The 14575-nt window shown below is 37.7% G+C and overlaps 1 protein-coding gene across 1 annotated transcript; it reads right to left on the minus strand.

Annotated features, from left to right (window-relative positions):
• Positions 1–1583: 1583 nt before the first annotated feature.
• LOC149178571 (large ribosomal subunit protein P3z-like) lies at positions 1584–2426 on the minus strand. Its single transcript, XM_089420385.1, has 2 exons — positions 2012–2426; positions 1584–1929 (listed from the first exon to the last, which is right to left on the minus strand). The coding sequence occupies exons 1-2, from the start codon at positions 2207–2209 to the stop codon at positions 1762–1764; spliced, it is 366 nt and encodes a 121-aa protein (XP_089276511.1). The 5' UTR covers positions 2210–2426; the 3' UTR covers positions 1584–1761.
• Between the last annotated feature and the right edge of the window lie 12149 nt (positions 2427–14575).

Below are 14575 nucleotides of genomic sequence, written 5' to 3' on the forward strand. Positions count from 1 at the left end.
TTTCCATTCCCAAATTACATATGCATATGTGCCATCTTTGCATATTTGAGAGAAATCCTGATATGTAAAAACAGAAAACATTACTCAAAAAAGATTGAAATATGACTTGGTGATCTTAATTTTTTTATGTCTAATAGTTTTTTTTTGTATCAGTGTATTGTTTGTGTAATTGTCATTTCCCCACCATACTGTATGTAAAAACAGAAAACATTATTCAAAAAATATTGAAATATGATAAGCCACACTTGGTGATCTTAATTTTTTCATGTCTAATAGTTTTTTTGTAGCAGTGTATGTTTGTGTAATTGTCATTTCCCAACCACCATACTGTCTATTAATCAAAATAGGCAGCAAAACATATAATTCAATCTATATACCTTGAGGCTCGCAATTCTAACAAAAGGTGAGGGCCAGGCCTGACAAATGTCACTATGTCATGCATAGCATTAATTAACTTGATAAGGAATTAAATAGTATATATAATCAAGTCAATCAGAACTTTAGACCTTCGAAGAGAATGGAACCGGAACCTTTTACAAGTTGGGGTCTGTATTCCAAAACAACAGAAAGTGATCAAACTGTGCGGAAAAGATGACACAGGAGGATGCAGAACAGCTTGTGATGTGCAAAGCACTGGGCAACTTACACCATTATAAGAACTATTAAAAAGAAAACAGCCAAGGTAAGATTTATGAAGAATTGCACGCTATTCAATGTACCGAATGCCTGTCCACTGTATAGCCCGCTTCTAGTCTTGCAGCATTTCAGCATGCAATTCCATCAGCATTACCAATCATAGCATAGATCTGTTCTAACACTTTATAGTATATATTACCAGCCACCTATGATAACTCTCAAGTGCGCATTTAGAAAAACTAGAAGGTTGGATTCCCTAGGCTGGCTGCCTCTCTTGCATACCTGACACAATGCCCCTTGTCTAACATTGGTGCCGCCATTATCATCAGCACTGATTTTGCACTAGGTACTAACCACAAATGCACGTAAGGGCCCAGGAGTTTCCCTGTGAGATTTTCCTTAGAAATAAACATATCATACAAGCATTAAAAGAATACAAACCGGATCGATCTACATAAGACGTGGGCTACTAGTGGGTTTGCACTGGGTCCTACACATAAATGCAGGTAAAAATGCCGAGGAGTTTCCATGAGAGATTTTCCATATAAATAAATATATAAAACAAGCCTTAAAATAATTCAAACTAAAACGGACTTCATTAAAGTGCAGGAGTCTGATGGGAAAACATCCTAAAACATAATGGGGCGCCAATCACCCGGCCTCCAACTTACACGAATTAAAAGATATGGTGAAACTTACTTCCAAAAAAATACTCGGAAGAAGATGCCAAAATTATATACTAAGGCCTAAGTGCCAATTCCAGTCTGAAAAGATGTTCATTAATTCAGCCTTCCACTCAACGCCCTATGAAAACAATATCATTTGTGTCGCTCGGTAAATTTAGTCCTCGCATAGTTCTTTCAGCTGAATCATTCTACAGAAATGGGGCATTGCATTTTCCCCACATTGAAACGAATAAAATTCATATTGACGAGAACAAATCCTAATGATAAGCAGAGACGTTACAAAGATCTTTCATTGAAAAAATACGAACAATCTAACTCATGAAATCCTCAAAAAAAAATCTTATCGATAAGTATGAATATCCCTCATTTTCATAAGATAAATGCTACTGAGACCCGCGGCTTTGTAATCTAAGCTAACATACAGAAAATGCCTAAAATACTAATCAAACAAAGAGAAACCCATGTCTTCATCACTTTCCTCCTTCTCCTCCTTCTTCTCTTCAACGGGTGCATCGGCAGGGGCTGCAGCTGCACCGCCTGCGGCTGGCGCTGCAGCCGCTCCGCCGCCAATGAATCCTCCTCCGCCCCCACCGCCCCCAATAATCACCTGCAGAACCCACGATCCTGCCCTTAAGAATAAATTACAGTACACACAGAATAAAGAGTTTCAAAGGGTTTCTAATGGTTACCTGGAAAACGGCCGAGGAAGGAGAAACGTATGAGAAAGAGGAAGAAACGGGACCGGATCCTTCAGCCTTAAGCGCCACATTTACGAGCTGCCGCTGCAAATCGTAGGTAGAGGCGGCCGAACCCTCCAAATCGCCCGAATACTGCTTTGCATTCCATGCGCCGCCTGATGACTTGCAGATGAATGTATAAACACCCATTCTAGTGTATTGCAGAGCTCCAAGCACCACTCCCTGTTATTTTCTCTGCTGTGGTAAAGCAAAAATGCTTGCGTCCGCTGAGAATCACCAAATTGTGCCGTTTTAGAAGAGCGGAGTGAAACATGGCGAGCTATTTCAAACCCTAGTCAGCTTCGCAAAACCCTAAGTGGCTTCAAACCCTCCAGTCCACACAACCCGGTCACATGGGAGGGGAAGAATGCTTAACTTTTGCTTAGTCCCATGGAATTAAGAATTAACGACGTTCACATTAGGTTCAGAAAATATTTTTTTTGTTAATTTTTTAATTAAATATTAAAAATATGAGTGTTCAAAAAAAAAAATTCCTCCCGAATGGAGCTTAGTTCATAGATATAGAACAGTAAAATTATATTAATATATTCAAAATTTAGATAATTAATCTAATGAAATAATAAAATATGATATAACGTTAGATATTGCTATACCATTATGAAAAAATTATTTTTAAATATCTGTATATGTCTGGGAATATATGTACACCTATATCCAGATATGAGAAATTATTACATAATAAAATATAAAATGAAATATTTAAAATTAATTTAAAATGAAATATTTAAAATTAATTTAAAATATAGATATAAATTTTTCATATATCAAATTTTAAAATTAAAATTAAAATCATAATTTGTATTTTAAAAAAATATTTAAAATTATTTACAAAATTATTATTATGATGAATTTAATTTTAAAAATAAATCATTTTTTAATTAGGTTTATAAAATTTATTGAAAAGTAATATTATATGATTATTTAAAAAAAAAAAAAAAAAATCTGAATGCGACTAATTCTATTATCATACAAAACAGAGATACATATAGATTACAGTGGGCAAGGCTATGAAGTTTTGCCTATCAGCCCTTTCCTTGCCCTGCTTCCAGTTCCAAAATTGAGCAGATTCAAAATTGGAATTTGTTGCTTGACCACTGAAGACACATTAACAAAACACATAGTAACTGAACAGACACCAGGGCCATGGACTGACCCGTACAAAGACAGACAGACACCTGGACTATTACAGCCGACACAAGAACAATTACATCCGACACCTGAACAATTACAGCCGACACATGGACAAAGATGTAGAAGTCGCTTGGCAGAGCCATACATTGAGAACCCAAAAAAAACAGCAGAGGTTACCGGGGGCGAGTTCATTCGTCATCGGTGGTCTGGGGCGCCTCTTCAATTCGACACCCGAAACGGAGAGAATCTTCGGAGTCAGAGAGCTGGATGACCGCGTCAGGGCTTCCTTCCTGTGCTGGCTTGCTTGGACCAGCAAACGTTGAAGGGCCGGCAGCATGGTCACAATTTGAAGCTGGGCGCGCTGGGTCAGATCCAAGCTCACGTCCAGGGGCCAACCAACTGGTTCCTACCCCAACCGGAAGGCACGCAATAGGGGATTCCTCTCTGCTAGAGCGTTGCCCCTCCGGTAAAGGCTCTGCCTCTGTGTTCTGAGAAACGCCCGGCTCAATCGTAATAGAAACAACCAGAGTAGAATTAGCTTGAGGGCAGGGGAGCCGATACCTGAGCGTTGGGAGCTCCATCTGACCCTCCTCTGAACGTGGGCTTCTGCCATCAAAACCACCATCCTCCTCATTGCTGCCTTGGTACCTCTGAGGCATTGATGTTACTTCGATGGAGGAGGAGGGCGAATTGTAGTCTTGCTGCTGCGTGAGGGCCCTGCCTCTGGTTCCCCCACGTCTGCTGCCCATCCGCGGCCTCTCCCTCGGCATTTCTGAGTTTTCTAAATGCGGCCTTACACAAGCACCCTGAGCTCCTCCCGCTATGAAAACCAACACAATCCCAACACAGTTGCAGGGTGTGCTCTTTCCTGGCCCAGAAACCAGCGTAACGCACCTCAAATCCTTACTCTCATTTCCTTCTGAGCGGAGCAGGGCCTCAACACATTGCTTGCCCATATTCCTCTGCACACCAAACACTCTCTCATTTAAACGCTCCACTGCCTCGATCGCCATCCTCCTCCCGCGAGCAGAGAAGACAGGCATTAATGCCTTCAGCTGTCTAAGTTCATGCGGATTAATATCCCGCTTAGCGTGGTACCTCTTGACCACGCGGGCCTACCACCTGCCCACGTGATGGCTCACGCCATTACCACGTTGCCACTGCACCCGCATCCGGGAGGGTGAGATCCTTCTGCGCCAGACAGATGCAGTCATTGTTAAGCTTGTCATCTTCTGAGGTATCCAGGGAACCTACAAAGTATAGGATGCACTGAGAAGCACCTTGGTTGGCGAGTCTATCAGCCACGTTGTTCGCTGTTCTTCTTATGTGCTTGAAGGTTAAACTTTGGGGAGTTTGTAGCTTTACCTCCAGAGATTCCAGCCTGCTTAGTAGCCTCCAGCTCGTGGCTACCTTGACAGCTGGCGTACCTGCCTGAATTCTTTGGGCAGCATTGATAAGGATTAAGGAGTCTCCCTCTACTTCCAAAGGGAAGTATCTGTTCTGTTCTGCAAGGCATAAGCCCCTCCATAATCCTTCTAATTCAGCTACATTGTTGGTGTCTTTGCCCAGCGAGCCATAGAAAATCTGCATTATTTCCCCTGAGTGATTTCTGAAGAGTCCTCCATAGCCCGCGAGCCCTGGATTGCCTTTGGCTGCACCATCAAAGTTTAACTTGTAGGTAGCATAAGCTGGAGGGGACCAGCTGGAAGGAGAGGCGCTGTTGTTAGAGGTTCGGGTATTTTCCTTCGGTATTGCTGAGAGGTTTATGTTCCATGCCTTCAGAATCCTGCATTCCAATGGGGAGTCTGGCATATCTGTATCTGACCAGGATTTGATGGCAAGTGTTTCTTGCAGATGTTTGTTTAAGATTAGCCATAAGGCCTCGATGGACCGGGAAGAATTGTTGAAAATTCTATGGTTTCTTTCCTTCCAAAGAGTCCAATATATGAATCCTGGTAAGAGGCTCCACAGAGAGTTGAGAAGCTGACTCTTGAAGGGGGATTTGACCCAATTCCTTAAATTCTCGGTTATATCTTCTGTCCTGGCTTCTGATCTCATGTTGCAACTTTCAACTTTCCTCCATATTTGCGCTGCTAACGGACAAGTTTCCATGAGGTGACCGATTGTCTCAGAGTGAATGTTGCAATTCGGGCATCTTGATGGCCCTACGAATCCGCGCTTTACCAGGTTGTCCCATGTGAGTATTCTTCTTTTGCTGAGCAGCCATAGGAAGGTAGAGATTTTGGGCCATATTCCTGGTTGCCAGATCTTTTCCCAGATGGGGTCCTTATTGAGCTGATTTTCGGAATATCTGAGTTGGTGGGCCTCTTGGGTATTGAATGTACCTTTAGGCTTATGGCCCCATCTAAGGCGATCCTGTAGAGTAGAGTATCGAATTCTTCTGAATGATAATTCTTGATCTATGTCCTCATAAGATTCTCCTAGCCAATCTCTCTGCCAGAGACTGGCTTTCTTCCAGGTTCTGAAGTCGGTGCTTGCGGAATGTTGCCAAAATTGATTAACATGAGTAAGGTGTGCTTGCTGCATCTGCTCTTGCCAGAGAGGCTTGTGAAAAACTGTGGCGAGCTTGGGGAGCTGCTGCCACGAGTCCTCCCAAAATCTTGCTGTAGTGCCAGAGTGTATTTCCCAGAAACTATGTTCTTGGATGAACTTGCTGTGAGGTTTGGCTGCATTCCATATGGGTGATCCTTGAGTAGTGGAATTGATTCGGATTAAATCAGTCCATTGATTGCCTGGTGCATATTTGGCCTGCCATATTTTGGCCCAAGGTGAGTTGGGCTTGGTGATCCAATTCCACCACAATCGAGCTCCCATAGTATTGTTGCTCTGGATAGGGTCTCGTAAGCCCAGGCCCCCTTCTGACTTGGGTTTACAGACGTCCTGCCAGTTGATTTTTTTTTTAAATTAAAAAACCTAACATAAAAAAATTGTTTAAGATGAAACTCTTGTAGAGGGAGGGGTTTTGTATATTCTCAATGGAGAAATAGAGACAAAATTTTCATGGGATTAAGAATCACCTCAACCAATCAAGTTGAAGTCTTAGCCCTCTCGTAAGGGTTAAAGATAGTCTCCTCAAAGGGGTTTCGCCACATAAGCTTGATTGGAGACTCAACGGTTGTCATTCAAAGATGTTTCAAAATAAAAAATTAAAAGGAAGCAGATCTTCCCCCTATATTCCTTCGTATAAGGATGCTTCTAGATCAATTTGATTCCTATGACATATATTATGTTAAAAGGGAAAATAATAAGCTTGTTGATGAACAAGCAAACAAAGGCGTCAATTTAGAACAAGGAATGATTCTTTTGGATCAAGGGGAGCCAACCATATGTTATATTCAATGAAAGCAAAAAACCATAGTTTAAAGCCTCTCAAGGCGTTGAAAGCTCTAGAATTAATTTCTGACAAGCCATTATCCGACCTTATTAAATTCATTGCACGACATGATCACATCGGGTGGCGATACAACCTGCAGGATTGTCATGAGGATACTACCAGTTAGAAGCGATAGGGGATTAAGGTCATGACAAAGGACAAGTGGAGCTGAATTGAATTGGCATTTAATCCTCGCTTCAAAGGAAGGAGAGCTAGTACTTTAATCGAGCAAAGGCAGTTAATTTCACGATGAACTAAGGTTGGAGTGACAGCAACGGAAATGGAGTTTCGAGTCGGGTGTGCTCAGAGACGAGATGTTCTCAATTAATGAGAAAGGATGTTCACAACAGACGATAAGGATCAAAGCGAGTATATTAGGAGTCTTTTACAACAATTGAGCATGAAGGTGATTCGAATTCAAGGTCGGATCTTTTACAAATTGGCTTCATCCAACACAAATGGAAATGGTGCCCTTTTGAAGGAATAGATGGCTACGCTCAAGGAGGAGATCACGATGCTAATAGCTAAGATAGGGAAGCAAATTGTCCAGGAAGCTCGCTCTCACTTTTTAATGGTGTTCAGTCAACTTCCAAGAATTCGGGAGGATGTAGATCCCTCCAGCATTCAGTGGACTTTGGCAACTAAACTGATTAATCGGAACCTCAAAGTTGATATCATGGAAGTCATGGTGGAATCAATTACGGTGGGAGTTCTAAAGGAAGCCTTTAGGCTTGATGATGTGTCTCCATCCGGAGTTCAGCCTGTCATGGAGGTGGACAAAATGCAAAGAGAGGAAGCGGTGTTCCCCACTCATGAGGCCAGCGAACACGCAACACCGGAAGAAAGTCCTCGTGGGGAGCTAGCGAGCAATGGGTAGCAGTCTCTATAATAACTATTTTTGTAACTATTTTGTCGTTTTATAAAAATCAATGGCATTTTTTGGCAAAGCTATAAGATAAATGCAGTACGAATGAAAGAACTGAACATGCAGGGTAGCTATAGGTATCATTTTGAACCATTTTGGCACAAACTTGAAATGGTGCAATCTTTGAATGTAAAGGAGCTGGTTTGAATCCAGTTTGATAAATATAAACCTGCCCGTTCCTTTAATATATATATATATATATATGAAGCTCTCGTAATATGCATATATTTTTTTTATTGTGATTAACAAATATTTTACATCAACAATTTTTTAATTTAATTAAGGAAAAATGACTTATTTAATTATTTAATAGCTATTTGAATACTCGTCTTTTCAATCTTACATTACAAAAGCAAACTAAAAACATTGCAATGTAGATATCTTAAATTTTTAGTACATCAACAATAAGTATTAAAACCACTTAAAATAATGTTATTAATATTTTAAACAAATAAAATATTAAACAAGAGCCACTTGGTGGCAATGTCAGTGCTCTTGCTTTTTTTTGCACATTTCCACCACATGGCTTTTGTTTATTGTGTAAGAATGATATGGGTTTATGCGTGAACATAATATCTTCATGATTTTAAAGCATATTTAAAAGTATTAAAAAGATGAATAATGTTTTTTTTTTTTTTTTTAAATATAAATTTGATATATGATATGTATATATTAAAAATGATTATAAGTTTATATTAATTATAAATATTTAAAGGTTAAATTTTTTGAAGGGAAATTTGTATTTTGAAAAGTTGGAGAATGAGAGAACAAATAACAACAGTTTTAGTTCTACATAGCAATAGCCTCAATGAGCCTAGCCTCAACCAGCCTATCCTTCACCATTAAAACATGATTATTGAGAGTTGGAAGCGTTAGAGGTTGAAAATGTGAAAAGGAAAAGAAATACCAAAATGGGAATGAATAACAAAAAAAATTTATTATTATTATTTTAAATTTTATAATAAAAATTAATAAAATAATAAAATCAAATTAATAATATATATATATATATAACAAAATTTAAAGTTATATGCTATTGATCATAGTGAATATTATATGTTTTCCTTTTTATAAGATATCTATAGGGATAGAATATATGCATATCCTTTAAGGTCATATACTATTGATCATAGTGAATAGTATATGTTTTCCTTTTTTATAAAACATCTATAGGGATAGACTATCTATATATCTTTTTCGTTTTTATAAGACATCTATAGGGATAGAATATATGTATATCCTTTAAAGTCATATACTATTGAGCATAGTGAATATTATATGTTTTCCTTTTTATAAGACATCTATAGGGATAGACTATCTGTATATCCTTTTTTGTTATCAGTCAAAATACTTGGCATTGTGATTCTTGAATATTCAATTATATGTAACCTATTTTTTTTGTAAGCTTGGTAGGACTCTCCGATTTTCATGTTTACATGTCCATTATTCACCCCGCTACGGGAGAGGGTAGCACAAGATTTGAACCCAAGACTTCTGGTTCGGTGAGACTTCATTTCCACGGCCATTGCCACTTGAGCTACCCCATGCGGATTATATGTAACCCACTTTTTATAATACAAAAATCTGTCAATTTTTTCTTTCCTTAAAAAAAAAAAGAAAAAAGAGTAAGCATTCACAAATGGTAAAACATGATTATTATGCTCAACACAAATTTATAACCAGACTAAGATAAACTAGCAATATTTTTGTTCTTATATAAAAGTGATGTAAAGTTGTACATTTGAATTGTTTTGGAAAATATTTGGTATAAATGTAATAATATAGATCTAATTTCCATGGGTATGAAAAAAAAATCAAGGATGACAATTAGATAAAATTTGGAAGTGGCAATGTAGTTTGGAAAAATGCTTAGTGAAGTTGTCCTTTATAAATAGTAAACAAATGGCATTTTTTCTTTGCAATGAGTGTCATATTTGACCAGGTGATGGTCTACGAATGCATAAGCACATATTGTATCAATGTGTTAAGTAGCACTAGTGACTCGTTGTTCCCACACATTTTTTTTTTTTTTTTGGTAGAGGAGCATCGTTCAATGTGGAAGTTGTAATTGTTTGTCTAATTAGTTGGGTATTTCTATGAGTTAGGAGTAGATGATTGCATCGACCTTTTTTGTGATTGATGTTGTTTGTGCTTTTGATTGAAGTGGCAATAGGTAGCATGCTTTCAAGTGGGAAAGGCTTCATTTTGATATGTCCATGTAATGAAGTTTTAGTTTTCCTCTTGTAATTTTTGAACGAAAACAATAAAGAAAAAGGGAATTAATGTTATTTAGCTTCCAAGTAGATAATTAGATATGTATTGTTTGTTATTTGTAGTACCATTGCAGGAGTCGGTTTTGGACGTGTATGTAGCAGTTTTGTTAGATGTATTGTCCTGTGCAATGTCTTATTTTGTATGGTTGTAATGCAAAAAGATAGTTTGCATGTTGTGTATAGCATTTATTTGTTTGTAAAGTTTGGAAACGGGTGAGAAGAAGAAAAAAAGGCAGGAAAGTAAGGGGAAAAAAAATGAAATAGTGAGAAGAAATGAATGGGCATGTAAGCAAAAGAGGTGTGTTTATAAGATAGTGACAAGTAAGCAAAGTGCTACAAAGAAATGAGTCAGTGGTATCCATGAAAGTAGAAACATGCGGCAGATGGGGGATAGGAAATGTTTGTAGTCAGACAATGTAGTAGTTATGTGTCCCCCATTTGGAAAAAACGCTAGTCATAAATACAAGCTAGTGCGTGGCATCTGCAACACCATTTGGGATTCAAAGTTGTGACACGGTCGAGGTACTTTGAGCGGAGCCGCCTGTTTGCATCCATTTTGTGTTTATGGATGAGGACATGCATGAAAGTCTTGATCCTTCTAAGTAGTTGGAGGGCAGGGCATAGACAGTTAAGAGGCAAACTTGGGGAGAATGTTATGCAACCAGCTCACAAAATAGAAGAATGAGATAGATCAACGACTTCAAAAGTAGCCTATTCGAGGAGGCAACCTCCTTTACATTACACAAATAAACAATTCTTGGATGATACAAATGAGAAGACCTCCTTTCTATATATAGGAGTCTAAGGGGTCACAATATAATAAGAGCCGACATAATAATAATAATGTAAGGGCACAACAATAACAATAGTGGGCTTCTATGGGGCACAATAATAACAATATGGGGGCAACATGGGCACAACAATCACAATAAGGGGCTACAATAAGAATAATAGTAAGGGAATAAACTAGTATTATAGGGACCTAACATGCCCCTCTCCTTCAAAAAAGTGTTGTCCTCAACGCTTGAGTAGTTATGGATGCTTCTGTATAAAATTCTCATCCTCCCATGTGGAATCTTCAGCGGGTAAGTTCTTCCACTTGATGAGATACTCTGAAATTGATCGATTTCGTAGCTATCGAATTCTTGTTTCAGTGATTGCTTCAGCTTCCAATATGATTTTTCCTTCCTTTTTAAGTTTTGGAAATATTGTTTGAACTGGGAGCTTGTCACCTATAACCTTCTTTAAGCATGAAACATGGAAAACTAGGTGCACTCGGGAAGATGCAGGAAGTTCCAATTTGTATGTCATAGTACCAATTGTTTGCAACACCTTGTACGAACCATAATACTTTGCTGATAATTTATTATCCTTCTTAGCTTTCTTGAGGGACATTTGTTTGTATGGTTGTAGTCGTAGAAATATCGAGTCACCTACATCAAAACTTCTTTCACTGCGATGTTGATTTTCCTGTTGTTTCATTCTATTATGCACCAAATTCAGGTTATCCATTAAGAGTTAGAGAACTTTTTGTTGATGCTCGATGTGATCTTCCACTGCTTGAACCTTAGAATTTTCTCTTAAATATGATGTGATGGACGGTGGATGATATCCATAAAGTGCCATAAATGGGGTCATTTTGCTACAATATGGAAGGAAGTGTTATACCACCATTCAGCTAGAGGCAACCATTTGACCCGTTGTGTCTATTTATCAGATACAAAGCAACGAAGATATCATTCCAAACATTTGTTCACTATCTTAGTTTTCCCATCAGATTGAGGATGATAGGAAGAGCTATTAGCTAATTGAGTACGCAAATAAGAAAACAATTCTATCCAAAAATTTCTAGTGAAAATAGGATCTCTATCGCTTACAATAATCTTTGGGTTTCCATGTAGCTTTTGAATTGTTTCCATAAATGCAGTAGCAACTGTATTGGCTTTAAATGGATGAGATAATGCACAAAAGTGTGCATACTTGGTTAGTATATCAACTACTACCATGATGACACTCTTTCCTTCAGACTTGGGTAAACCTGTGATAAAATCCATTGAAACCTCCTCCCAACGTTGACTTGGAATGGATAAAGGTTGTAATAGACCCGGGGTCTTAATTGTCTCAACTTTATTTTGTTGGCAAACCAAATATTCTGCCACAAACTTTTGAATATCATATTTAAGGCCATCCCAAAAAAATTCCTTCTTAACCTTGTGGTAAGTTTTTAAAAATCCCGAATTCCCTCCTAAGGGACAGGTGTGCAATTCCAGAAGAATCTTTTGTTTGAGTTGGGAATTCTTACAGAGGTATAAGCGATCTTTGTACCATAACGAATCATTTTTCCAGCTAAATGTATCAGATGTGATGGGATATTATTGAAACTTTTGAATGAATTCCCACACTTCTTCGCCATTCTTCCATTCATCCCTTGCTTCATTTATCCAATCTGGTTGGATAATAGAAATGACACAAAGCAATGCTTCCACATCCTCATCCTTTCTTGAGAGTGCATCTGCAACAACATTTTGCTTCCCTTTTTTGTAGATGATTTCAAAGTCATAACCCAACATATTTATGACCCATTTTTGTTGCTCTTCTGATCATAATCTTTGTTCTAAAAAGTATTTAAGACTATCATGATCCATTTTTACCTTGAAGTGTCTTCCCATTAGGTAAGGTCGCCATTTTTTAAGTGCATGTAGTATTTCCAACATTTCCTTCTCATAAATAGCTTTGTGTAAATACTTTCCTTTGATTGGAAGACTTTCAAAAACAATGGGTTTTCCTTCTTACATTAAAATAGCACCAATTCCATTTCTTGAGGCATCACATTCCACAATAAAGGTTTTTGTGAAGTCTGGCGTAGCTAAGACTGATGCTTGGCACATTGACTCTTTAAGATGTTCAAAGGCTTTCGTTGCTTTTAGAGTCCAAGAAAATGCATCTTTCTTCAGTAATGTTGTTAGAGGTGTTGTTATTCTCCCATAATTCTTAACAAACTTGCGATAATACCCTGTCAAACCAAGAAATCCTCATAGATGCTTTATGGATGCGGGGATTTTCCATTCCTTAATGGCTTTAATTTTGCTAGGGTCTACCTTAACACCTTCATGAGATACAATATGACCCAATTATTCCACCTCTTGTACTCCAAAGAAACATTTGGAGGTTTTTGCATATAATTGTTTCTCCTCCAATAGTTTGAGCACTCTATCAACATATTGAACATGATCCTTCCAAGACTTGTTGTAGATTAGTATATCATCAAAATATACTAACACAAATTTTCTAAGGAAGGGTTTGAAAATGGAATTCATCAAACCTTGAAATGTAGAAGGTGCATTGGTAAGGCCAAAAGGCATGACCAAAAATTCATAATGACCCTCATGAGTTCTAAATGTTGTTTTCAGAATGTCTTCAGTCTTCATTCTGATTTGATGATATCCTGAATGAAGGTCTAACTTGGTGAAGTAAATTGCTCCACGCAATTCATCCAATAATTCATCAATGATAGGAATGGGAAATTTATCTTTAATAGTGAGCTTGTTGATCTCCATATAATCTGGACACATGCGCCATGATCCATCCTTATTGTGCACCAATACTACTAGAGTAGAGAAAGAGCTTTGACTAGGTTGAATTATACCAGCCTCTAGCATTTCTACAACCATACGTTCAATTTCACTCTTTTTATTGAACACATATTCTCCCATAGATAGCTTGATATTATGGCACTTTCCAAAGCAATTTATGGTTCCTCCATTTGAAACCATCACTTGACACTTTGGTGTTGGATATAGAAAACAATTCAATTCCTTCGTTATCTTACAATGAATAAAATTATGGGTACTGCCCGAATCAATCAACACTATTACCTTTTTCTTCTTGATATGTCCTTCTATCTTGATAGTTTTAGAAGTGGTAATTTCGGCCAATGCATTACAAGATATGGTCGGATTCATTTCTTCTTTCTCTAGGGTTTGTTCCTCATGTGTATCCTCTTATTTTGATGTTTCTTGTTCATTTTCTTCTTCCTCTTCACAATTTATGTAAAATAATTTCTTCTCAGCACACTTATGACCTTTAGTGTATTTGCTATCACAACTGTAACAAAGCCCTTTTGCTCTTTTTGCTTCCAATTGTTGTGGTTTCAACCTTGTAGGTTGTGGAAGGCTAGGGGAAACAACACTTCCATCTTTATAGTTGTGATGCTTTTTTTTCTTCCAATTGTTGTGGTGTCAATCTTGTAGGCTGTGGAAGGCTAGGGGCAACAACACTTCCATCTTTATAGTTGTGATTGGTATGCTTCCTTGTTGCCATAATTTTGCTTTCAATTTTTCTTGCCAACCTGAATTCCTTCTCCAATGAATCAGGTTCCCAAAGGCGAACCTCATGTTGGATGTTATCCTTTAAAGTCGTTATTGTCTAGTCAATTTAACGTCTTAAATTGCTCTACATAAATTATCAATCCAGGTATCGTAAACTGATGAAGTGTGGTGCAACATATGTGCTTAGTTAACCTTTTTCTTACTTCGTTGTTTTATAGTTTATGTTGTTTTTGGAGTTTTGTTCTTGTAGGTTTCCTAAAGTGTTTAATGCAAATGGAAATCTGATTCTAAAGTCTTAAGAATACTTTTAAAGGTCAAGTATGGATGTAGATTTCAGGACAAGGTTTATGTCCCTTATGGTAACTTCCAAAACTTAGCACTTCAAAAGATCTCAAAACATGGTATTAATACTTGAACAGGAATGTCAATATGCAGATACTTAAA

The sequence above is a fragment of the Pinus tabuliformis genome, chromosome 4_1, assembly GCF_031772625.1.
Source record: "Pinus tabuliformis cultivar Carrire ecotype Pingquan chromosome 4_1, CPIR1, whole genome shotgun sequence".
NCBI classification, from domain to species: Eukaryota; Viridiplantae; Streptophyta; class Pinopsida; order Pinales; family Pinaceae; genus Pinus; species Pinus tabuliformis.

Coding starts and splice junctions, on each gene's coding strand:
- LOC149178571 (XM_089420385.1), bottom strand. CDS start 2,209: ATGGGTGTTTATACATTCATCTGCAAGTCATCAGGCGGCGCATGGAAT. Junction 1,930..2,011: donor CTTCCTCGGCCGTTTTCCAG/GTAACCATTAGA, acceptor TGGGTTCTGCAG/GTGATTATTGGGGGCGGTGG.